At 41.4% G+C, this 24,493-nt stretch overlaps 1 protein-coding gene across 2 annotated transcripts in view; it reads left to right on the forward strand.

Moving 5' to 3' along the window:
- Window positions 1-24,272, forward strand: part of LOC126291863 (YTH domain-containing protein 1-like) — a 48,731-nt gene extending 24,459 nt beyond the window's left edge. For both annotated transcript variants that reach the window (XM_049985585.1, XM_049985584.1), the window contains exons 2-4: window positions 52-100; window positions 9,947-10,011; window positions 20,432-24,272. In XM_049985585.1, the coding sequence (XP_049841542.1) occupies window positions 75-100; window positions 9,947-10,011; window positions 20,432-21,582 (1,242 nt within the window). In that variant the 5' untranslated portion in view covers window positions 52-74 and the 3' untranslated portion in view covers window positions 21,583-24,272. The remainder of the gene's footprint in view (window positions 1-51; window positions 101-9,946; window positions 10,012-20,431) is intronic.
- Window positions 24,273-24,493: the final 221 nt, after the last annotated feature.

Genomic DNA, 24,493 nt, shown 5'->3' on the forward strand with positions numbered 1-24,493 from the left:
ATTACTGTGATATGTAATACTCAGTTTATAATGGCTCTTCACTGATTTCAGGTGCTGTGGTGATTTACACAGTCATGTTTCGAGACAGAAGATTGACAAAGTAAGTATTACGTGATTCTAAATACCCCCTTTGCTGAAATAATGTAGGTAACTCCATACGTGCTGTGTTTACCACTAAGTGGAGAGCTTTTTTAATCGCACTGCCGTTATTGCTTCTTTATTGACTGAGAAAATGGTAGTGCAGTACTTCATACATTACAGCAGTGGGACTGTGTTATTTGCCATCAGTGTAGGAGCACAGTTTGTTTAAAGTAGAACATTGATGTTTCAAACTGCACAGGAAAATTTAGTTCTCATTGTAACTGACGGACAGCAATTAATTAAGTTTCGGATGCACTATACGGCCAGAGTGACTTTCCTCTGTGTAACAGCAGGGTTATTTTAGTTTGGTGTATAAGTTTGTACCATTTTTTCATAAGTTTAACATACACAATAGATACACATAACAGATACTTAAGTCATCAATAATATATTCTCCTTCACTATTTATGACAGTCTGCCAACAATGGAGTAACTTTCCGATTCCACAATTGTAGAAATCATGTGATTTTGAGGTGTAGAACTTGTTGAGCCATGTTCGAAGAGCATTTTCATCTGGTAAGGAAGTTATTTGAAGATTGTTCGGTAGAGAGCAGAAAAGGTGAAAATCTGAGGGAACAAGATCACGTGAATTATGTGGGTATGGTATGGCTTCCCAACACAACTCCCATAGTGTTTTTTGTCACCTCGCATAGTCTTCGTGGGTCACTGTTCTTGGATTGCATCTGCAAAACATCTCAGTTGTTGACAACAGACCTCAGGGAAGAAGTTTGTGGTATACTGTGCCATCTCTGTTCCACCAGATGCATAACATTATCTTTTGTGGACGCACACAGGTCTTTGTGTGGGGAGTTGGTGCTTTGCTCAGCCATTCCTTTCTTTTCCTGATGTTGGCATAAAGAGACCATTTTTCATCAGAAGTAACAATATAGAACAGGAATGTTCAGTGTTTTCATGAACCAACTCATGATGAGCAGGCAGAGACACACATTTGGCCACCCACTGATTTTTGTGATTTTGGCTTAGAGCATGCGGTACCCGTACACCTGATTTCTGAACCTTCCGCATTGCGTGCAAATGCCACATGATGGTGGCATGATCACAGTTTACCACATTTCGCAGTTCTCAAGTACCATGACGTAGATCATAGTGGATTAATGCATTTAAACTAATGTCAAAGTGAGCCTCCTTAAAATGAGAGAACCATTTTTTTGCTGTGCTCTTTCCAGTAGCATTATAGACAAAGTGCAAATGTTTTAGGCTTCCTCCGCTGCTGTCACTTATCTATTGAACTCGTACAGAAGAATATGTTGGAAATCTGTCTCCAAATGACGAAGTAATAGTATGTAAACTCAAATGGCAACAGTGGACTACAAATAAAAAATGACAATTGATAAATAAACCCACAGCAACTGGAATATCAACATGCAAACCAAAAATGCTATGAACTTATGCACCAACAATATAAATACGAATCAAATATAGCACCATGACTGATGTATTTTGAAGGTAACTGAGTTGACAGAGTGTGTTGAGTTCAAATGGTGATACAATTGTAAGAGTACACAAATTCGAGAATTCTGTCAGGTTTTATGCATATTACATGTTCCTGAGTCCACTGTTAAGTCTTGTTTGTTTAGAGGAACTGTCATAAAGGCAGAAAATGTAATCGTTGCCACTGTTGGCCTCAGAAATTAGCCAGTCCAAAATGTTCAAGGAGGTGCGCGCGCGCGCACGCACACACACACACACACACACACACACACACACACACACACAGATATTGGTGTTTACTATTCGATTGCTGCAGATGTGCTTGCTTCTCAGACTCGGATGTCAGTAACAGAATGGTTTTTGAGAGGTGATAACATACAACTTTCTCATTCTTCTCATTACCCAGGAGCTCCAGTCTAAACATTCCGATACAGTTTGGCAAATGATTTTCTTCTATAAGTCATCCAAGCGGTGGCAGTTCTTCTGTTAATCTTTCCTGTGATATTGAAAATTAGTTTCTTGATCACAGGCTTCCATTCCCCAAGCGTCCCTAAGTATTTTGTGCTCTGTTCGGAATGAAACAAGCCTCACATTTTTGCATGTGCAATGTATTGTTGCTCGGGCTGATTTGTAATGTAGATAGTATGCACAAATACATACTAAACAACTGAAGGCTCCTGCCGGGTTCTCCTAATTATTACCTTTTTTTGACAAGCAATATGGATGATACCCTTGAATGTGCCACTGGAATTATGTTACAGGCAAACATTAGAGAGGCTGGTATGTTATAATTGATGTATTGCACTATTGCTACCTGTGCATACAAAATGTTAGAAAACAATTTATTTATTTTAACATTTGAATATTTTTTTATTAATATTTTATTTTCTTATGCGGCTAATGATTTGAAAGTGAATGCAAGCTTTTGAAACAAGTCACTGTTAAAAATTGTATGTACTGGGCCGGAAATCTAATTAAATTATACATGCCTTTGCTGTTGCAGTCTGCTTTACAGACAAGATTTCTTTTCTTCTGGGATTAACTATAAGGTTGCAAAGTAATTGGAACAACTCATATATGAAGACATTTGTGTGACTACCTTTCTGTTTTGACCTGCTTCAAGCTATTCCTTCCCCTCCTCTCCCATGGAAGGAATTATTAATTCTGAAATCTAGGAAGCATCTCATATATATCTCAGCAGTACTAGAGATTTTGCAAATGAGAATAGCAACAGTATGCAATGAAAGTTAACATTTTTTATAAAGTAGATGCAACATGGTTCACAGTCACCACAAATTATGTTGTCAGTTACTTTCTGCCACACTGGCAGCTATTGTATAGGTCAAAATATCCCTTTACTTTGCTTTTGTTATTGATTGGTTTTGACTCACAGCGTGAAAAAAAATCTGGGTTCAAGCAAGATGAGAGGGTTCTGGGAGGCAAAATCGTAAAAGTCTTGATGTAGGTTTAATTTCAGTGTACTACTTATTAATTTTTCTTCAATTTATGCTCTTGAAATAACTTTCAGTTGGTTCCTGTAACTGTGAAGATTTATTACATAACAGTGTACAGGTATCCAATCTTAATGGAGAGATCGTTCACACTAATAAAATGATCTGATATTTTACAGAAATATTCACAAGTATATTGTTGAAGAACATCGTCACTGACAAAAATCTTATGGTCGCTCAATCCGAGGCTTCCCACAAGCAGTCTGTGCAGTGTCGGAAGCTGCGTACCATGCCTGCTGCGATGTAAGGGCATCTGCGGCAAACTCTAACCGCCACATGCTGCCCAAAGAGTACCACAAACAAATATTAAAATGCAAAAAAAATATTTTAACTACAATATAATATACTACATACAAAATATTATTTGAAAGTGGATTTTAATTACTGAAATGTTTAGAGGGCAAGTGCTAAAGAAAGGGAAGAGTTTAAAGTACCTGGAGAGCATAACAGAAGTTTGTGTTTAAAATAAAGAGATAAGTGAAATGGGAAGGTAAGCACACGGATTCCTGCAGAGCGGAAAATGCAAATCTTATACCAACTATATTACTCTCCAATTCATAAGTATCTGAAACGTGTAATGAAGAAAAGGCAGGACAGGATTTGCTGGTACGGATAGAGTAAGGAATGAGGCGGTGAGAGAAATAATGAAGGAGAACCCCTAGCAAGAGACAGTATAAAAGGTAAAATTAAGGTGGTACATCCATGTTAAGAGAATAGAAGTTAATAGAATACAGGGACAGGCTCGTGAAATGCCAATAGAAAGCCAGAGACCGAAAGAAAGGGAAAGGCAGATGGATCATTGGGTGAAGGAATGTGTGAAGAAGAGACGAGAAGACTGGGCAATGTGAAGAGGGAAACATGGTGTGGGGATATGATATGATGGAGAGGCCTGTGTTCCAGATAGACCCAGCCAAGGGCTGTGGACTGTAGATTATGACGACGATTGAATGTTTTCGCTGTGAGGCCTTTTTCAACATATTTTTTGAAACACTTAACATGTGTAACATAGTTAAATTACAAAATACAAAACATCCACTGATTGCTAATTCCAAAGAATAAACATATTTGGATTACAGTCCAAACACTCGTCAAATCACCTAATGGTAAAAATGATAGGGGTTGATTTATGTGCAGCAGAATTTAACACAATTAGCATTACAAATAGTGGGATATAGTAAAGGACAGCATCATGTAAAATAGCAAGTGGTTCTTGAACTGCAGTGGCAATTATGTAGTGTACCACTTAGCAGTGAAAGAGTATTTCTGGATTGTATTCAGTGTCACCTTGTAACCAAGGTGTCATAGATCTCAGTGACACATTATGCTCTGTACGATTCAAAATAATGTTAGAGTAATCCAGAAAGTGATACTGCCCAGTGTATGAGCATGAGCGAGGGAAAGAAGAGGATTTCGTTATTCTGTAGGATGTGTTTGCAGGGAAGTCGTGCCAGTATCTTCTCTTAACATAGGAGTAACTGACAGTAACATAATTGTGATGTGTTATGATGATTATTAAATGGCTAACACCTTTTTGTGTGGCAGGTTTGCTGTTATGATGGTCCACAGTCCAAAGACTGTTTTGTTGCAGCTCTGCACTACAGTGCATCCAGTGTACAATTACTCCAACCTACACCTGTTTGAACCTTCTTACTGTAGTCGAGCCTTGGTCTCTCTCCACAATTTTTACCCATTGTAGTTCTCTCCATTATCAGATTGTTGGTGCCTCAGGATTGTCCTATCAGTCTCTCCCTTCTATCAGGCCAATCATGCAGTGATGCTCTCCTGTCCCTCCAGCGTTCTTATGTGGCACCACATTATCGTGTCTACTGAAACGTAATAAAGTTGTAACACTCCTTGCTGTTATGTAATCCACCTGACCGTCACCACCGAGGAAACAATATTAATAGAACTTTCTGATATGTCACTAGACATTATAAAGCTAGTTGATACAGTCCCCATTAGCATGTACAGTGTGTATTTTTGAGGCAGCACTAGTGATCGAGATGAAAACAGAGTACTTCTAACAGACATTCCATAGCTTGGCTGTGACACCAAGTTGTCAGCACTGTAATACATAAGTGAAGTTTGGAAGGTAGGAGACGAGGTACTGGCAAAATTAAAGCTCTGAGGACGGGGCATGAGTCGTGCTTGGGTAGCTCAGTTGGTAGAGCACTTGCCTGCAAAAGGCAAAGGTCCCGAGTTCGAGTCTCGGTCCTGCACACAGTGTTAATCTGCCAGGAAGTTTCATATCAGCGCACACTCCGCTGTAGAGTGAAAATTTCATTCTAAGTTGACTATCATTGTACAAGCACTACAAACCCTTCAATAATAAAATCATAATACACACATCAAAAAAAGGTTTGCATCTCCTCGCTTCCCAGAACTCCTGAAGATAGACATGGACTGTGGATACTGAATCACAGGCACAGTCCCTTTGATTGTTCAGAGATGTCACTAAACCCACCCAAAGATGTAAACAACCATGCATGAGCAGCGCCTATTAGACGGAGGGGATCTGACAGCCAATTAGTTCCCTCATTCCACCAGCAACGAGGTACACGGCTCGTGTTGTCTGTAGTTCTACCATCCCTAGATGGTCAATACTGCGGTTTGATCGCGTCCGCGTTGTTACTTTGTATCAGGAAGGGCTCTCAACAAGGGAAGTGTCCAGGTGTCTCGAAGTGAACCAAAGTGGTGTTGTTCTGACATGGAGGAGAAACAGAGAGACGGGAACTGTCGACAACATGCCTTGATCAGGCCGCCAAGGGCTACTTCTGCAGTGAATGACCACTATCTATGGATTATGGCTTGGAGGAACACTGACAGCAATGCCTCCATGTTGAATAATGCTTTTTGTTCAGTCACAGGACATCGTGTTAAGACTCAAACTGTGCACAAAAGGCTGCATGATGCGCAACTTCACTCACAATGTCCATGGCGAGGCCCATCTTTGCAACCACAACACCATACAACGTGGTACAGATGGGCCCAACAACATGCTAAATGGGCCGCTTAGGATTGGCATCACGTTCTCTTAACCAATGAGTGTCCCATATGCTTTCAACCAGACAATTGTTGGAGATTTGTTTGGAGGCAACCAGATCAGGCTGAACGCCTTAGGCACACAGACCAGCGAATGCAAGGAGGTGGAGGTTCCCTGCTGTTTTGGAATGGCATTATGTGGGGCCGATGTATGCTGCTGGTGGTCATGGAAGGCACCGTAATGGCTGTACGATACGTGAATGCCATCCTCCGACCAATAGTACAACCGTATCGGCAGCATATTGGTGAGGCATTTGCCTGCATGGATGGCAATTCGCACCCCCATCGTGCACATTTTGTGAATGACTTCCTTCAGGAAAACAACATTGCTCGACTAGAGAGGCCAGCATGTTCTCCAGACACAAACCCTATAGAACATGCCTGAAATAGATGAAAACGGACTGTTTATGGACGATGTGACCCACCAACCATTCTGAGGGATCTACGCCGAATCGCCTTGAGGGGTGGGACAATCTGGACTAACAGTGTGCATTGATGAACTTGTGTATAGTACGCCACGACGAATAAAGGCATGTATCAGTGGAAGAGGACATGCTACTACATATTAGAGGTAATGGTGTGTAGAGCATTGTGGGCTACCACCTCTGAAGGTCTCGCTGTATTGTGGTACAATGTGAAATTAGTGGGTGTGGTACAATATGCAATGTGTGGTTTTCACAAGCATTAAAAAGGGTGGAAATGATGTTTATGTTGATCTGTATTCCAATTTCCTGTACAGGTTTTGGAACTCTCAGAACCTAGGTGATGCAAAACTTTAATGATGTGTGTATTAGCATAGCAGAGATTTCTAACAGTGCTGTTACATCCACTGCAGCTTGTTTCATTTGTTTGACCACAGAGGTAACCTGTTCGAACTTGTGAAATATTCCTTACAGCCAAAACTGTACTGAGTCTGTGTATAGTATGCCCCCACCCCCACCCCCCTCCCAAAAAAAGTTAAATTTTAGGGACTAGTTCCTTACAACAGAGTCGGAAAAAAATCTAGTAAGTGCTCTGAAGCTCGTACCTTAAGAGATCTGAGCACTTGTTCATCTTTCATACTCCGAAAGATGTCTCTTCTACTGCAAGCTCTTTGCTTTTCATATTTTAGGAGGAGGTAGTATGGACAAAAACAAGGAAAAAAATCTAGTAAGCATGGGCTCTAGAATGGATACCTCAAGAGCTATGAGCAAGTTGTTGAGTAGAAAAGATGTGTTTCACTCTAGCGAAGCTAAAAAGTGCTCGTATCTCATTTGGACTCCCATGTTTATCAGACATTTTTTCCTTGTTTGGTTTGAAACTTCCTCCCCTAAAATGTAAAAAGCAAAGGCTTTGCAGTGGAAGAGACCTGTTTCATGGTACCAAAGATGAAAAAGTGCTCATACCTCTTAAGTTATACATTTTAGAGCCCACACTTACTTTTTTTTTTTTTTTTTTTTTTTTTTTTTTTTTTTTTTTTAAATCCGTACTTAAAAATCTCGACCAGACTTCTTCCGCTTTGTTAAATAGATGTCACATCACTGCTTCCACTACAGTGCAATTGTAGCATCTGGTGTGGTCCAGAAAATAATGTACCTGTAAGACCTCCACCTGAAGCTGAGCCCGTAGTATCTCAAAAATTAGTTAATGGTACATAAAATCATGTCAATACAAAGAGACTGGACATATAATATATCTACGTAAACTACAAATTTAAATCACAGTTGCGGTTCATCGTCCACAATGGATATAATGAATAGAATATTAAATCCTAATACTCCATCCTTTATTTCTGATACAGCTAATACACATTTCCGAAATTGAAATAACCACATATGCTCACAGTGGGTGCAGGTTACAGATTGTCCTGTTCACTTTCCTTGGGAAAAGCTTGTCGAGACACCTTGGCAGTACATCAGTCTTGGAGAAACCATATTCTCCAGCAACAGGTATGACAGCAGCACAGTGTTTTGTATTCATATTGACATGCGTCAACAGTGGAAAGAAAGCCTACTTTGTCATATCCCACCAGACTGTGCCATGGGGTCTGTGAAGAGGACACACCTGGAGCACTAGGGGATTTGAGTCTCACCGTTAGCAAACATTTCGCTTGCCTCTTCTTATATGTGGAAATGTACTTTCTCACCTATTATTGGGACCCTTTTTCCGGACAGTTCTTTAAGGTCAGTCAGAGATTGCATTGGATTTGGTTTTGTCACAGTCTGAGTTCTTTTTGTATAGCTGTTTTTCAGATCCTTCTGTAGGGTTCTGAGAACATAACACTGTAGTGGGTTACACAAATGGCAGTGACACATTTTCAAATGGAGTGCAGAGTGAATCTTATTGATGTATTCCTCTCTGTCTCAACATTAAGCAATCTTTGTACACTTGTTACAAGACCAGACCAGAGATATTTTCTAGAAAGTTGCTAATTCATTGGAATACTGTATTGTGGCTAAGGACACTCCTTTAATGTATACTATTAGGATGGTAATGGGACAATAGCTGTGTCCTACAGCAGAGCCACTACTAAAAAAATGTTTGTTATGCTTGTGAGATGATATTTTTCCACTACTCTGTAGCTACTGACTCGGCTGCCCTTCTGTGAGTGTGTAGTATGCACAATTTGTATAAAGAAGAAAAAACAACACAGATGATGCTGTGTCATCAGGCTTTAGTGCAGCAAACTTATAATTGTAAAGCCCGACTGTGGCACAGGTGGGGGAAGATTATGCAGTGAAATATTTATCCTCTTCATCAGTAAATTATTACACAATAAAAATAAATGGAAATCATTTTCTCGTGACAGCTTCTGTTCAGTGGAAGAATTTATGTGAAACCCAACTCTTACTTTTCTCACGTGCTGTAAGCTTTGGATCAGGGCAGTCAGTTAGATATTGGGGACGTGTACCAAAGAGGACTAACAGGGAGTATTGAACATATACAGAGAAGGGCAGCACAAATGGTCACAGGTTTGTTTGATCTGTGGGAGAGTGTGACAGAGATGCTGAAGAAACTTAACTAGCAGACTCTTGCACATAGATGTAAACTATCCCAAGAGTTTCAAGAAACGCCTTTAAATCATGACTGTAGGCATATACTGCAACCCCCTATGTATTGCTCACATAGGGATCGTGAGGGCAAGATTTGAATAATTACAACACACAAAGAAGCATTCGCTCAATTGTTCTTCCAGCACTCAATGTGTAAATGGAACAGGATGAAACCCTAATAATTGGTACAATGAAATGTACTCTCTGTCATGCACTTAGCAGTGGTTTGCAGTATACAGCTGTAGATAGACATTGATATTCACTGAGAAAATGTTTTCTTTCCATATCATAACAAGATGCTGCAGACTCAGATTGTGATTATTCAGTACAGATTTAAGATGCAGTAGTGACCTTTTCTCTCTCTCTCTCTCTCTCTCTCTCTCTCTCTCTCTCTCTCTCTCTCTCTCTCTCTTTTCCCCCCCCATTTGAATAATGCTTTTACCATTCTTAGGACTTGAAACTTGAATCTTTTTCTATGACAGTCTTTGGATAGATTGCTACCCACCACACAGATGAGGATTTGAGTGACAGACAGGGACATTGAAAGAAGGCATTTAGATATTGTCAGCATCCATCTCAGATTTTCCATTGTTTGATATACCAGTTGTTCTGTATGTTGATGAATGTAGCTGTTCTGCACATTTCAATTTTGGGTTACTATTGTCATTCTTAACCACATGTGTTACAAGAATTAATTGCACTGAGACTCGTTCTCACTCAGTACTTAAATGTGAATTCTCTATCTCTTTTTTTTTTTTTTTTCTGCAGTGGACCAGCAGGAAGAGGCAGAGGGGTGTTTCGACCTTCAGGCTTAAAACCCCGAGGCGCAAGAGGTAAGAGGAGTCTTCTTGTACCAGATTTCAGGAAAAATATTCAAAAACAGTAATATTTTCAAAACGGTTTCTTTAAATTTGTAACATTTGTTGCCAGTTCATATTGAACATTTTTTGAAATATTTCAACATTAAATATAATATTACTTTTAGATATGAATGGGCTTCAAGAAATATTTATAGTGTTACTAATAGTGTTTGTATCCTTTGTCACCAAAATTTTTTAGGCTGCTGTGTGAAATTCAGCAAGCTATGGTCTCGCTCAGACAAGAACTTCTCAAAATGTACATTAATTTCTTCCTTAGGATTTGCTATCAATACACAGAGTGACCTCCTCAAAGCATTGTCTGGCCAAGTTGAATTTCTTCCCAAATGGCTAAATCTATTCTGGGAAAATCTGTCTTAATAATTCACCAGTACCATCTTTGAGGTGGAGGTCAACATTGAGGACGGTGGCTTGTTGGGTTGAGTATGAGTAGGTAAAGCAAATCGGGGAGAAGTTGTTGAGGTTGTGGAGGAATGTGGATAGGGTGTTTTCACCCTCTATACAGGTCATGAAGGTGTCACCATTGAATTTGGTGAGGCGTTTGGGATTCAGGGTGTTCAGGAAATATTTCTCTAGATGGCCCATGAATAGGTTAACATACTATAGTGCCATGTGGGTGCCCATAGCCATATCCCAATTCATTTGTAGGTAATGCCTTCAAACGAGAACTAATTGTGGGTGAGGATATAGTTGGTCATGGTGACTGGAAAGTAGGTTGTTGGTTTGGAATCCATTCGGCTTTGGGGAAGGTAGTGTTCAATAGCTATAAGGCCTTGGGCATTAGAGATGTTAATGTAAAGGGAGGTGGTATCAACAGTGATGATCAAGGACATTGTATGGTAAAGGAACAGGAACTGTGGAGAATCAGTGGATGAAATGGTTGGTATCTTTTATATAGGAGGGTACATTGCAGGTAATAGGATGAAGGTCTACAAGAGCAGAGATTCTCTCAGTGCAGGCACAATAACCCGCCACAATGGTGCGTCCTGGGTGGTTGGATTTATGGACTTTAGGATGGATGTGGAAGTTAGGAGTGTGGGGAGTCATAGGGGGGAGGAGAGAGATGGTTCTGGGGAGTTGTCCTGGGATGGGCCTAAGCATTTGAGGAGAGACTGGAGATCCTGGTGGATTTCTGGAACGATGTCACCATGCAGCGTTTTTAGGTAGTTGAATCTGCCAAGTGGCGGAGTCATTCTGCCAGGTAACCCTTGGCTGCTCAAACCAACAGTGGTGAAGCTTTTGTAAGCAGGTAAGATTGTAAGGTCATGTTAAGTTTTTAGTTGGTGGATTGTGGTTCTTCCTGCAGATGTAAGGTTAGTTTGCATGCTGAAGGATTTGGGAATGATTGTGAGGCAAGGTTTGAGGTTAAGAAATGCTGGAAAGTTAAGAGGAGGTGGTTTGGGGGCAGTGAAGGTGGATCACGGTTGGATAGAGGGCTGAACTGAGTCAGGCAGGGTTCAACGTTGGTCTTTAGTTCAGTTTGATTGGTAGAGTTGGTGGTGAATGTGTTTCCACTTAAGACTGGGAAAAGGAGAGAAGGTCTGTAACAAATGCTGCATGATTGAATTTTGGAGTGGAACAAAATGTGAGGCCTTTGAAAAAGACTGATACTTCTGTGGGGCTAAGGCTTTGGAGGAAAGGTTCATGACTGTTTCAGGTCTGTTTAGGTTCTGTGTTGTGGTGGGAGGGAATTTTTGGGGGTATGGTAAATATAGTAGGTCTGAGAGGCAGGGTTTATCAGCTACAAGGGGTGTGGGGGAGATTTGGAGGTTGTTGGAGAGGTGGTGGATAGTGGTAGTCCAAGGGAGAAGTAGGAAGTGAGCAGGATGGAGAGTTTTTTGAAGTGGCATTGTACATCTTGCTTTAGTTCCTGGAGGAGGACGCCACCTGAAAAAACTCTTTATCCTGCTCATTTCCTACTCCCACCTTAGACTACCGTTGTCCACCACCCTTGCAACAATCTCTAAACCTCCCCCACAGCCTCTCAAAGCTGACAAACACTGTCTCGCAGACCTACTTCATTTCCCCACCATCAAAAACACTCCCCCATCTCTACACAGAATCCAGAACCTAAACAGACTTTAAACATAGTCACGAAACTATCCTTCAACAGCCTTAGCCCCACAGAAGTACCAGTCCTTCCCAAAAGCCTCTTCTTTTGTCCCACTCAAGTTCACTCATGCAGAACTTGTTAAAGACCTTCTCTCCTTCTCCTGGTCCGTACAGTGGAGACACTTTTTCACTACCAACTCTACCAATCAAACTCAACTAAAGACCAATGTTGAACCCTCCCTGAATCAGTTCACTCCTCCATCCAACCGTGATCCCCCATCCACAAACTACCCCCCTTAACTTCCCAGAATTTCTTAATGCCAAACCTTGGCTCACCATCATTCCCCAAATCCCTCAACATGCAAACTAACTGTATATCCACAGGAAAAACCACAATCCACCACCCAAAAACTTTTATCAAACCTTATACTCCTACCAGCTATCAAAGGCTCCACCATTGTTGTTTTGAACCGCAAGGATTACCTGGAAGAAGGACTCTGCCAGCTCTCAGATTCATCCACCTACAAACCCTGCCCGTGACCCCTTTCCAGAAATCCAGGAGGCCCATTCCAGAACCTCTGCCCGGAGTCTGTCTGTCTCCTCACGCCTACCACTCCTTGTACTCCTACCTCTTACATGCTTCCTAAAGTCCATTAACCCAACCAACCAGGATTGCCCCATTGCAGGCAGTTACTGTTCCCCACTGAGAGAATCTCTGCTCTGATAGATCAACACGTTCAGCCTATTAGCTGCAACATACCCTCCTATATAAAAGATACCAAGCATTTCATCCACCAACTCTCCACAGTTCCTGTTCCTTTACCACACAGTACACCTGCTTGTCACTATTAATGTCACCTCCTTTTACACTAACATCCCAAATGCCCATGGCCTTACTGCTATTGAACCACTACCTTTCCCAACACCTGACAGATTCCAAACCAACAACCTCGTTCCTAGTTGCCACGACCAACTATATCATTACCCATAATTACGTTTCCTTTGAAAGCATTACCTACAAACAAATCTGGGGTATGGCTAAGGGCACCTGCATGGCACCAAACTATGCCAACCTGTTCATGGGCCATCTAGAGGTATCCTTCCTAAACACCCAGTATCCTGAACCCTACACCTGGCTCAAATTCATTGGTGACATCTTCGTGAGCTGGACGAGGGTGAGGACACACTATTCACATTCCTCCACAACCTCAACACCATCTTTCCCATTCACTTTACCTACTCATACTCAACCCACCAAGGCACCTTCCTTAGTGTTGGCATCCACCTTAAAGACAGCTACATCAGTACCTCTGTCCATATCAAACTTACCATTCACCACAATACCTCCACTTCGACAGTTGCCACCCATGCCATACCAAGATGTCCGTTCCATACTGCATAGTAACCTGTGGCCATTGCATCTGTAGTGATGATTGGTCCCTCTCAAAATACACTGAGGGCCTCACTGAGGCCTTTACAGATCGTAATTACCCTCCCAACCTTGTACAAAAACAAGTCTCCTGTGCCTTATCTTTCCAGTCATCCACCATGTGCCAAAGCCCCAACATCCAGCCACATCGGAGCATTCCCCTCGTGACTCACTACCAACCAGGACTGGAGCAACTGAATTACATTCTTCGCCAAGGTTTTGACTACCTCTCGTTGTGCCCCAAAATGAGAAATGTATTACCCACTATTCTTTCCACCCCTCCCACAGTAGTATCCTGCTGCCCACCAAACCTACACAATATCCCCATCCATCTTTACACAACCCCTGCTCCCAACATCTTCCCTTATGGCTCATATCCCTGTAATAGAACTTGATGCAAGAACTGTCCCATACATCCTCCCACCACCACCACCTATTCCACTCCGGTCGCAAACATCACCTATCTCATCAAAGCCAGGGCTACGTGTGAACCCAGTCATGTGATCTACAAACTAAGCTGCAACCACTGAACTTTATTCTATGTGTGCATGACAATCCACAAGTCGTCTGTCTGCTTGAATGGCCACTGGCAAACTGTGGCCAACAAACAACTGGACCATCCTGTTGCTAAGTACATTGCCCAACACAGCATCCCTCATTTCAGTGACTGCTTCACAGTCTGTGCCGTCTGGATCCTTCCCACCAATACCAGCCTTTCTGAATTGTGCAGGTGGAAACTTTCAATGCAATATATCCTATGTTCCCATAACCCCCTCTGGCCTCACCCTTTGTTAGTCATTGTCCGTGCCCATCTAGCCCCTTCCCTGTTCCCATTCCAGTACTACACAGCCCTCTATTCCACCAATGCCACCAAGTCTTTTTACTTTTCTGCTACCCCCCTCTCTGCCCTGCCCTCCATCTAACCCCTTGACGTGTCACTGCACCTAGGTGCCCTTCTGTCCAGCTTGTTTCTGCACACTCCCACTAGCAGTACTTCACTGTCCCCCACTGCAAACCTTCCCCCCCACCCCACCCCCTTGCCCCAGCCTCCTCCTTACTCACAACTGGTTGCCTCTCCCATCATGCGGTGCTGCTAGAGATTGTGGTCGTGTGTGTGTGTGTGTGTGTGTGTGTGTGTGTGTGTGTGTGTGTGTGTGTGTGTGTATGTATTTTGTTTATTTGCAACAAAGGCACTGTTGGCCGAAAGCTCACTTTCCGACAGTCTTTTTGTTGTGCTTATCTGCAACTCAGCACTCCACCATATGGTGAGTAGTGACTATCCTTTTCATATTATTGTTACAGTATATTATGGAGTTTCCTTTGTTGATTTTGTTTTAATAATTCAAGTGATTGTGACATAGAGTTAGAAAAAATTGCAGGTTACACCTGTTTTCAAGAAGGGTCATGAGACAGATGCTGATTATTTTAGACTAACATAGCTAATGCAGTCTGTTGTGGCATTATCAAACACATTATAAGGTACATATGGGTTCACGAACTCACCTTGTGAAGCTCAGCTTGTTATTTTTGTCCATGAATCTGCTTCCAGAAATGCATTTGATGCAATTCTATAGCACTGATTACTGAACAAAATATGAGCTTACCAAGTTTTGAACCAGATTTGTGACTGAATTCAGGTTTTATTAGCATACAAACGACAAAATCAACAGATCAAAAAATTATTTCAGGAATGCTGGAATGCTCTCTACCAGAAATAAAAAAGATATGGATACAAGGAAGGGCAAATTCGGAAGGCTCTACATCCCACACCTACAGCGTCAGCAAAAACTGAGGGAGAACCTCAGGAGGCAGCGGCCTTGGCTATTATTCTGTTTTGTGGGGCCTTATCTGGAAAAATTGGACACATTTTACGTAAACACCAAGTGAAAACCATCTTCCGTCCTCCAAGCAAAACCAAGAGCCTTCTTGGTAGTGTCGAGAACAGCCTTGGGCTACATAAATCGGGGGTTGATCTGAGACCTTGCCAATGTGGTAGTGTATACATAGGGCAGACCATCCGTACCATTGAGGACCGATGCCGAGAACATCAATGGCACACTAGACTGCAGCAGCCCAGTAAGTCGGCAATCGCTGACCATTGCCTGTCGGATCTCCACAGCTTGGATTATGACCAAACCAAAGTCCTGGCACAGACTTCCAAATACTGGGACTGTCTCATCAAAGAAGCCATAGAGATCAGAGTAAGGGAGCCACAACTAAATCGTGACAGCGGTTACATCCTTAGCAAGGTGTGGGAATCCACAATCACCTGGATTAAAAAGGAAAAGGATATTTTCCAGAGTGTACCGACTTCGGAGGAGGAGGGCAGAATAACGAGAGCGGTGTCGACAGACCCTCCTTAATGAGAAGACCTAGGACGCAGTGCCCAGACGGCGGGAGAACGGACGCTGTACCTGGGGCGCGGACCGCACCGACTGATACGAAATGCCTGAGGGAGGAGTGGGAGGGGGATTGTCCTATATATACATGGCGCCGGCCCACCGTTGGTCAGTACATCAGCGCACCTGATGATGGCAACATGGTCGATTGCTGAAATATTGTGTCCTATGCACAGTCATACCAGGCTGTTCACCCGAGATTTATTTTGTTGCCCTTTTTTGTCACCGTCTATAGCCTTTTGACTTACAAGGGCAGTAATCACAACTAAACTGAATATATCAATTTTACTTATATGAATTGAACTTTTTAAATATATTTAAATTTTACAATTAATAGTGTAACATTGGGACAAATAAAAATAAAATGATAAAAAAAAAATGATGGCAACAGTGGGCTGCAAACCCGAGCTGATGAATTGGCAGTTAGTGCACTTCACCACTTGGCCAAGGAGCCGTTATATAAGCTGCTGCTCAAAAATTCCTCATATGGTATGCTTGCACAGTATCTTATGTGCACTTTCAATAATAATAATAATAATAATAATACTGAACCTGGTGCTGTGGAAAAGTAGCACTCATAGTGCCGGAAGGGATGATGTCACATCAGAGCATTTGCAGGCAGCCGTGTCCCTACTCAGAATTGATCATAGCATTTGACACTGGTTTCTAGTTGTCATAAAGAGAGCACAGCAAAACTTGTTTTCGTTCATTTTATTTGCACGCCAACATGCATTTGAAGAGAGATGGTGTAATTTTAATATGATTTCCAGCTCGCATTCAGAGAGAAATGGCATAATTTTAGTGCAATACTTATAGTTTGCTACAGCATGTTTGCATGCCATAACCGGCCACTGGTGAAATTTATGAAAGCCCTTTGAAATAAAGACAAGTATACAGCAAAGTGATCATCTGTTCCCAATTCCTTTTCATTGTGGTGTAGGAAAAGTAGTGAGAATTTGAAATGGAAAAACTGAATGGGTATAAGATTTCACCAATAAAATTGGACAGAGGAAACATAGACGTTTGATTTGACTGTCTCACATTTGCAGAAGACATTGCTACAGTTTCTGAAAATGTTTAATCTACAGTGATACAAATAATCTTTTAGAAGAAATAACCTGTAGCTTTGGCTTAAGATTTTCTGTGGAAAAAACATTTAAGAAACATTAAAAATGAACGGAAATTTCTGAAAACAGTTATTGGTCAAATATGGAAGGCTAAAAAATTTAAATATCTTGGGGAGATAATCCAAGAAAATGATTTGAATAAGGCTACTACAGAGGAAAGAATACATAAAATGTGAAGTGCATGTGGTATAATTTTTACAGTAAAAAATTCATGTCTAAAAATGCAAAAATGAGGCATTATGGTGCAGTAGTGAAACCATAATTTCTGTATGCAAGTGGGTGTCTAGCTTTTAAGTATAATTTAGATAAATTAGAAATACAGGAAAGGCAAATCGCTAGGAAATTTTTAGATCCACAAAGAACTATGGAAGATTGGAAATAATGAAGTAAGATTAAATTCATCAAACATAGAAAACTAATCAGAAATAACGAGAAAAAAAGAAAACTGGCATTTTTTGGGCACTATAACAAATGAAAAACAATAGATTAACCCAAAAGACCTTCAAATATTCAAGTCAACAACAGACTGGTTCCACAAAGTAAAAAGAGTTTAGGCAAAGAGTATTGAATACGGAAGGATTTCAAGGCAGGAGAATGGAAAAAATGGTCTGTAGGTAGCAGTCAGAAGATGGGAAGAAAAAACATAGGGAAAAATTGAGGGTACTGGAAAAAAGGAAAAGAACAATGAATAAGAAATAGAAATTGGTACATTGTTCGTAGTTAGCCCATCTGAGACGGAGAAAAAAAATTCGCGAAGCAGACTAACAGTTCTGGAGCATCTAAGGGGAGTGCCATAGAACTTTTACAGTTTCTGTTTACAGTGTGTATAAATTACCCCATGAATAATTTCAGATGATCATTAAGGCTGTACGTGAATGATGGTGCTGTGTGTAGGAGGCTTGCAACTCCAGAAGCTTTAATATTGGCGTAACATGTATAGAAAAGTAGCCTAAGGTTAAGGCTTCCATATAGTAATAATAATATGTTAAATGCACCTGCGTTTTTAATATAAAGATAGTATTTACTTACTTTTTCTTTTTTAAAAAAAGTTCTGATAGAATGTAAATATGTCTGGATTAAAGGAGACCACTCACCAAAAAACAGGAGTGTGTAATCATCAACAGGCACTCACATAAAGAAAACTTTATAGCTTTGGGAGACTTCTATTTTGAACTAGAGTGCACACAATGTGTGTGTGTGTGTGTGTGTGTGTGTGTGTGTGCGCGCACGTGCACGTGCACGTGCACGTGCACGTGGGCGTGGGAGTGGGCGTGTGTGTGTGCACGCTCGCGCTCGTGTCACTAGCTCAAAAGAGGATTTTCCAAAAGCTAGAAAGTTTTATTTCTTTATGTGCACGCTAGTCGGCAAGCCAGTGAGTGCGCGTGCCCACACGCTCATGCCTATTCCCCTACATGGCACCGACTAGACACACGGTCACACAGTGCTGCATTTTGATAAGTGGTGTGGGTTGTGTTGGAAGTAGGTAGGTAGGTAGGTAGGTAGTGTGTGTGTGTGTGTGTGTGTGTGTGTGTGTGTGTGTTTTTGAGAGAGAGAGAGAGAGAGAGAGAGAGAGAGAGAGAGAGAGAGAGAGAGAGAGAGAGAGGGGGGGGGGGGGGGGGTGCAGAGGCCTCAGGTTGTGAAGCATCAATTGAAATTGAGCATGGTATGCTTAGCAGCATTTTGTGCCACTGGACAGTCAACTTTATTCTCAGTAACAGTTGGGCAGTGGCTGTTCATCCTCGTGGACAGCTGGTCAGTAATCTTACCATCATAAAGAGCTGTAGAGATGTTTGCAGCTGAGGTGGTATATTACGTGGCTGCTTTCATAGGTGAGGTAAGATAATCCTGTGACAAGACTGGAATAAAGAGTGCTGGGTGCTTGGATTGGACAGGTCTTGCATGTTGGTCTTCCACAGGGATGCGATCCATGGGGCAAGGGGTTGGGACGGAGTGAGGTGGTGCAACAGTTAGCACACTAGACTGGCATACAGGAGGATGATGGTTCAAACCCACATCCAGCCATCTTGATTAAGGTTATCCATGATTTCACTAAATCACTTGAGGCTAATGCCAGGATGCTCCTTTCAAAGGCACGGCCACCTTCCTTTCCTAATCCATTGGGCGTGATGACCTCGCTGTTTGGTCCCGTGGCCCAAACAAACCAACCAGCCAAAGAGTTGGGAATGGAGTGGACTAGGATGTTATGTAGGTTGGGTGGGTGGGTGGGTGATGGAACACCACTTGAGGAAGGGTGGGGAGGATCTTGCAAAGGATGTCCGTCATTGCAGGGCATGATGAGAACTCGTCTAAGCCCTGATGGAGGATATGTCCAGATGTTCCATTCCAGGATGATATCTTCACCATCTTGACTGAAGGCCAAGACACCATATCCTCATTCCTTCACAACCTCGATTCCTTGTGTCCCTCCCACTTCACTTGCCCCTCCTTTAACCCTAGGTATCACATTGCTTGACATTGACCTTCACCCCTCTGACGCCTCCATCCACACCTCTGTCCACATTAAATCAACTAAACATCAACAGTACCTACATGTTGTTAGTTGCCCTGCCTTCTACCCCAAAAAGTTGACCACCAGGAGGCAGGACATGCAGTTAAATGTAACATGCTCAATTTCAATGACTACTTCACAGCCTGAGGCCATCTGGATCCTTCCCTTCGCCACCAGCTTCTCTGAACTACGCAGATGCGAGTTAACCTTGCAATACATCCATCACTCCCATAATTGCCCTCGTCTTAAACTCTGGTAACCCACTGTCCCCCAACAGTCACTGCTTCCAACATCTTGCCACTCACTCCAAAACTCACATTCTGACACCACTGTTTCTGACCAGTTGGGACAGTGGTGCATCTAGCACTTATTCCATTCTTCTGCCACCCGTCCCTCCATCATTCCTACCCAGCAAATTGGCTGCCTCCTAGCTAACAGCTAGCCACTCACCCCTCACTGCTAACCCCTTACCCTGCCATCCAACTCTTTCTCTTCCTTTATACAACCCACACGACACAAACCTCACGACAGACTAGTCCATCTGCCAAAATGCAGCACAGTGTGTCCAGCCAGTGGCATGTAGGGGCATAGGCGTGTGTGTGTGTGTGTGTGTGTGTGTGTGTGTGTACACTAACTCAAAAAATTAATTACTCAAAATGATTGCCAGTTTTCTTTCCTGGTGTGTGTGCCTATCGGCAACTCAACACTTGTGCTGTCTGGTAAGTGGTCTCCTTTACTCCAAAAGTATTTACTTACTTAAAGAACACACCTTGTACTTCCAGATGTGGCTGTTCTCTTGTTTTTTTCAAATGTGATTTGTAAATAATCTGAATATAATCTATTGTTCTTTCAACTCTAGGTGGCGGACACTTGTCTTCAGGAAGAGTAGTGAAGAAGGCCCAAGCGGCGAGAGCTGTATCACCTCGGAAGAAATTAGAGTCTCTCAAACTGAAACTAGCTGCTAAAGGAATACAATACGATGCAAGTTATATTCAGAGACAAAGACAAAAGCAGCTACGGAAAGATGAGAATTCGTCAGCTGATGCAGAAGATGGGGCGTTGTACAAACAGAAGATGTCAGTAACGCCAGATCCTGAGCGTAAGTGTACTGAAAATGAAATGGAGAAAATCCAAGATGCACTTATAGAGGCTCTCGAACCTCTAGAGGATGGCTATTTTCCACGGTTTTACGGTACGTACACGGTGAAGGGTGTGCTCGTCATGTCGTGTGCCAACGAACAGACAAAACGGTGGCTGGAGAGGATTGTACCCCAGTTGGAGCCGTGGGAGAGCGGAAAGCTCTGCGTAAAGCCTAGAGGAGAGGTCTCACAGGGGACGAAGGTGCTACTCAAGACACCAAAGTTGTTTGCCAAGACTGACCCCAAAAAGATCTTGCAGATGCTCAGCACTCAAAACAAGACCCTCGAGACCAACATGTGGAAGAACGTCAGTGCGAAATCGGAAGATTCGGGCCAGACTCTGGTCTACGTAATCGACAACCGGAGTCTCGATGCCATCCGGGCCTTGAACAATAAAGTGTACCTCGGATTAGGCAATGTCGAGTTAGTTATCTTAAATGATGAGGAGGATAGCAAGCAGGCCTCTGCAGATACAGAAATCGAAAATGAGGAAGATGACAAGCAGACCTCTGCCGATAAAGAGATGAAAGATCAGGAGGATGACAAGCAGACCTCTGCCGATACAGAGATGAAAGATCAGGAGGATGACAAGCAGACCTCTGCCGATACAGAGATGAAAGATCAGGAGGATGACAAGCAGACCTCTGCCGATACAGAGATGAAAGATCAGGAGGATGACGAGCAGCCCTGCGTAGACACAGAAATGATTAATGAGGAGGAGAATGATGAGCAGACCACTGCAGATACAGAAATGAAAAATGTGGAGGAGAATGACGAACAGACCACTACAGATACAGAAATGAAAAATCAGGAGACGTCTGTAGGTACAGAAATAAGAAATGTGGACAGTGCTGACAAGCAGACCTCGTAGTTACAGGTGTTGCTCACACAGAAAGAAGTGAAGTTCATACATAAGGAAGAGATGCAGTGTGTGTGTGTGTGTGTGTGTGTGTGTGTGTGTGTGTGGGGGGGGGGGGGGGGGGGGCACAGGCGCATGTGCTTAAAATTTCTGTGGGTATGACTCATGCTACTTCCCATCATAGTACAACCTTGTTTATTTGGGTGTGTGACCAGAGGAAAACTTAAAAAACAAGAGAAGGTGGTAATATGAATCATAATGTTGCGGACCTCAGGCCGAAAACTTTGACACTGCTCTTACTGTTGCTGTTCTTTTTTTTTATGACTGGACTGCATTTGAGCCTACATATTGATGTCAAAACTGTCTCTCTCTATACAGTTTTTCTCTCACACACTTTTATTGATTACCAATTTAACATTTCTGATGCCTCAGGATGTGTCCTGTCGGCTGATCCCTTCCTTTAGTCAAGTTGTGCCATAAGTTTTTGTTGTACCTGTTTCAGTTGATTACTACTTCATTAATTATATGAGTGACTATCTCATCATTAGTTATCCAATCTGCCCATCACTCTTGAACATTCTTCTGTAACATTTTTTGTAACATGTTTCACTTTTGTACAAGGCTATTCTTCCCACTGCACACATTAAATTTATATTAAATGTTTCTCAGGGAATGTTTTCTTGCTATGTCAGTCATTTGTCACTTATTTCATAAGCCAGACAGCAAAACTTGCCAACTTTTTTACCATTTTATTTCCAAGTCTAACTCTCCCTGCATCACCTAATTTAAATAGAATGCATTCCCTTATTATTTTTCTTTTATTTGTGTTCATCTTACACTATCTATCAAAGGTAGTATCCATTTCAAGGCTTACCATTGGGAAAACATATGCTTCTTTCTTATTTAAAATTATTTAGGTAACAAAATTTACAGTTCGTTGAAAAGCAAATACTACTCTCTTAGTGGTACTTTCAATAGACTTGTTGAGCTGCAGTGGAGTACTGTGGAACGCAATGTGTGCTACCTCCCTTACCCCCTGCTACATCTTCTTTATCTGTCGCGGTACCACAGGTACCGACCGATGTTTCCCATATCTACATCAGAGCATCTTTATTTGTCCATAGATTTATAGAAAATTACTTCAACCTTTTCAGACAAATTTACTGAAAATTGTATGCTCACCACTGTATTTAAAGGTTGTTTAATGTAGGAAATGAAAGTAAAATTTTCATCAAGATCTAATAGGGGTAAATGAGAGCTATAGAAACAAGGTTGTACCACAGCAGCAACATGAGGTATTTTAATGTAGCCTTTGCAAGACAGATATGCACAATTCTCAATATTTCCTCCTTAATAAAGACTTTTTAAAAGTTCCTGTATGTTATACCTTTCCTAAAAAAAATAAAGTGAAATGTAAGCTGTTCTTTGTTAATTTATTAATTGTGAATGCACAATTACTAGGAAAGGAATGCCTTTTGCTAAGTTAGGCGCTACTAACATATATGCTGTTTGCTCCTTGTGGTATCCAGTGAGCTAGTGATATAAAGTAAAGTAAAGGGTCGACAATAGGTTCGTGAACTTGCACCACTTATTGCTCAAACCGCCCTTTTCCGAGCCAAAAATACCCTTTTGGAATGGGAAGAGTTATCTCAACATATAATACCGCACGACATAAGCAAATGAAAATAAGCAAAGTAGATCAATTTTCGTGTCAAATGTTCACTCACTTCAGATACCTCTCAAATAGTAAAAATGGTAGCATTAAGTCTTTGAACAAGATCCTAAATGTGGGCTTTCCACGGCAGTTTACTATGTATCTGAACACCTATAAATTTGAACTGTTCAGTTTCACCAATCATATGCCCATTCTTTGAAATTAAAACATCAGGTTTTGTTGAATTGTGTGTTAGTAACTGTAAAAACTGAGTCTTACTGTGATTTAGTGTTCATTTTCTACAAGCCATGAACTTAGGTCATGAACTGCACTATTTGAAACAGAGCCAATGTTGTACACAACATCCTTTACTACCGAGGTAGTGCCATCAGCGAACAGAAACATTTTAGAATTACCCATAATACTAGAGGACATATAAGGGACATGAATAATGTTGGTTGTTAAAGTAAGAGGTGAACCAACTGTGAGCTACTCCCCTTATTCCATAATGGTCCAACTTCTGGAGCAATAATTTGTAATCAACACAATCAAATGCCTTAGTTAAATCAAAAACTGTGCCTAGTGTTCGAAACCTTTTGTTTAACTCATCCAGTATCTCACAGAGAAGAGAAAATATAGCATTTTCATTTGTTAAATGGCTTTTAGAGCCAAACTGTACTTTTGATTGCAAATTGTGCAATATAAAATGATCAATTGTCCTTACATACATGACCTTTTCAATAACTTTAGCACACACTGATGGCATATCAATAGGTCTAAAATAGTCTACATTATCCCTTTCTCCCTTTTTATAAAGTGACTTTACTATTGAGTTCTTTAATTGTTCAAGAAACAGACCATTCCTAACGGTAAAATTACAAATATGGCTAAATGCAGGGATAAGATGTGCAACACAGTTTTTTTAATATTCTGGTAATATTGTGTAAAAAGAGAATGTCATGGTTAAAAGAAAGTTAGTGCCATACTCAGGCACAAACTGAAATAGTGTTTTTTACAAGGAGCTGCATTAAACACATCTGATATGATACACTTTTATTGTGACCAGTGTTTCCACCTATTGCATGTTCAGCATTTCTGACTGGTTTTCACTGACATCATTTCGTGTCACTACTTCTTCATTGATTTCATCCTCATTAATCTTTTCTTATGATTTTAGTGAATCTGATTCAGTTGATGTTCGAAACAAACTAATGCAAGATTAAACATCTTAAAGTGAAGCAAACTGCAATGCAGTAAATAATTTTAAAG

This window comes from Schistocerca gregaria, chromosome 9, assembly GCF_023897955.1.
Source record: "Schistocerca gregaria isolate iqSchGreg1 chromosome 9, iqSchGreg1.2, whole genome shotgun sequence".
In the NCBI taxonomy this organism is placed as follows: domain Eukaryota; kingdom Metazoa; phylum Arthropoda; class Insecta; order Orthoptera; family Acrididae; genus Schistocerca; species Schistocerca gregaria.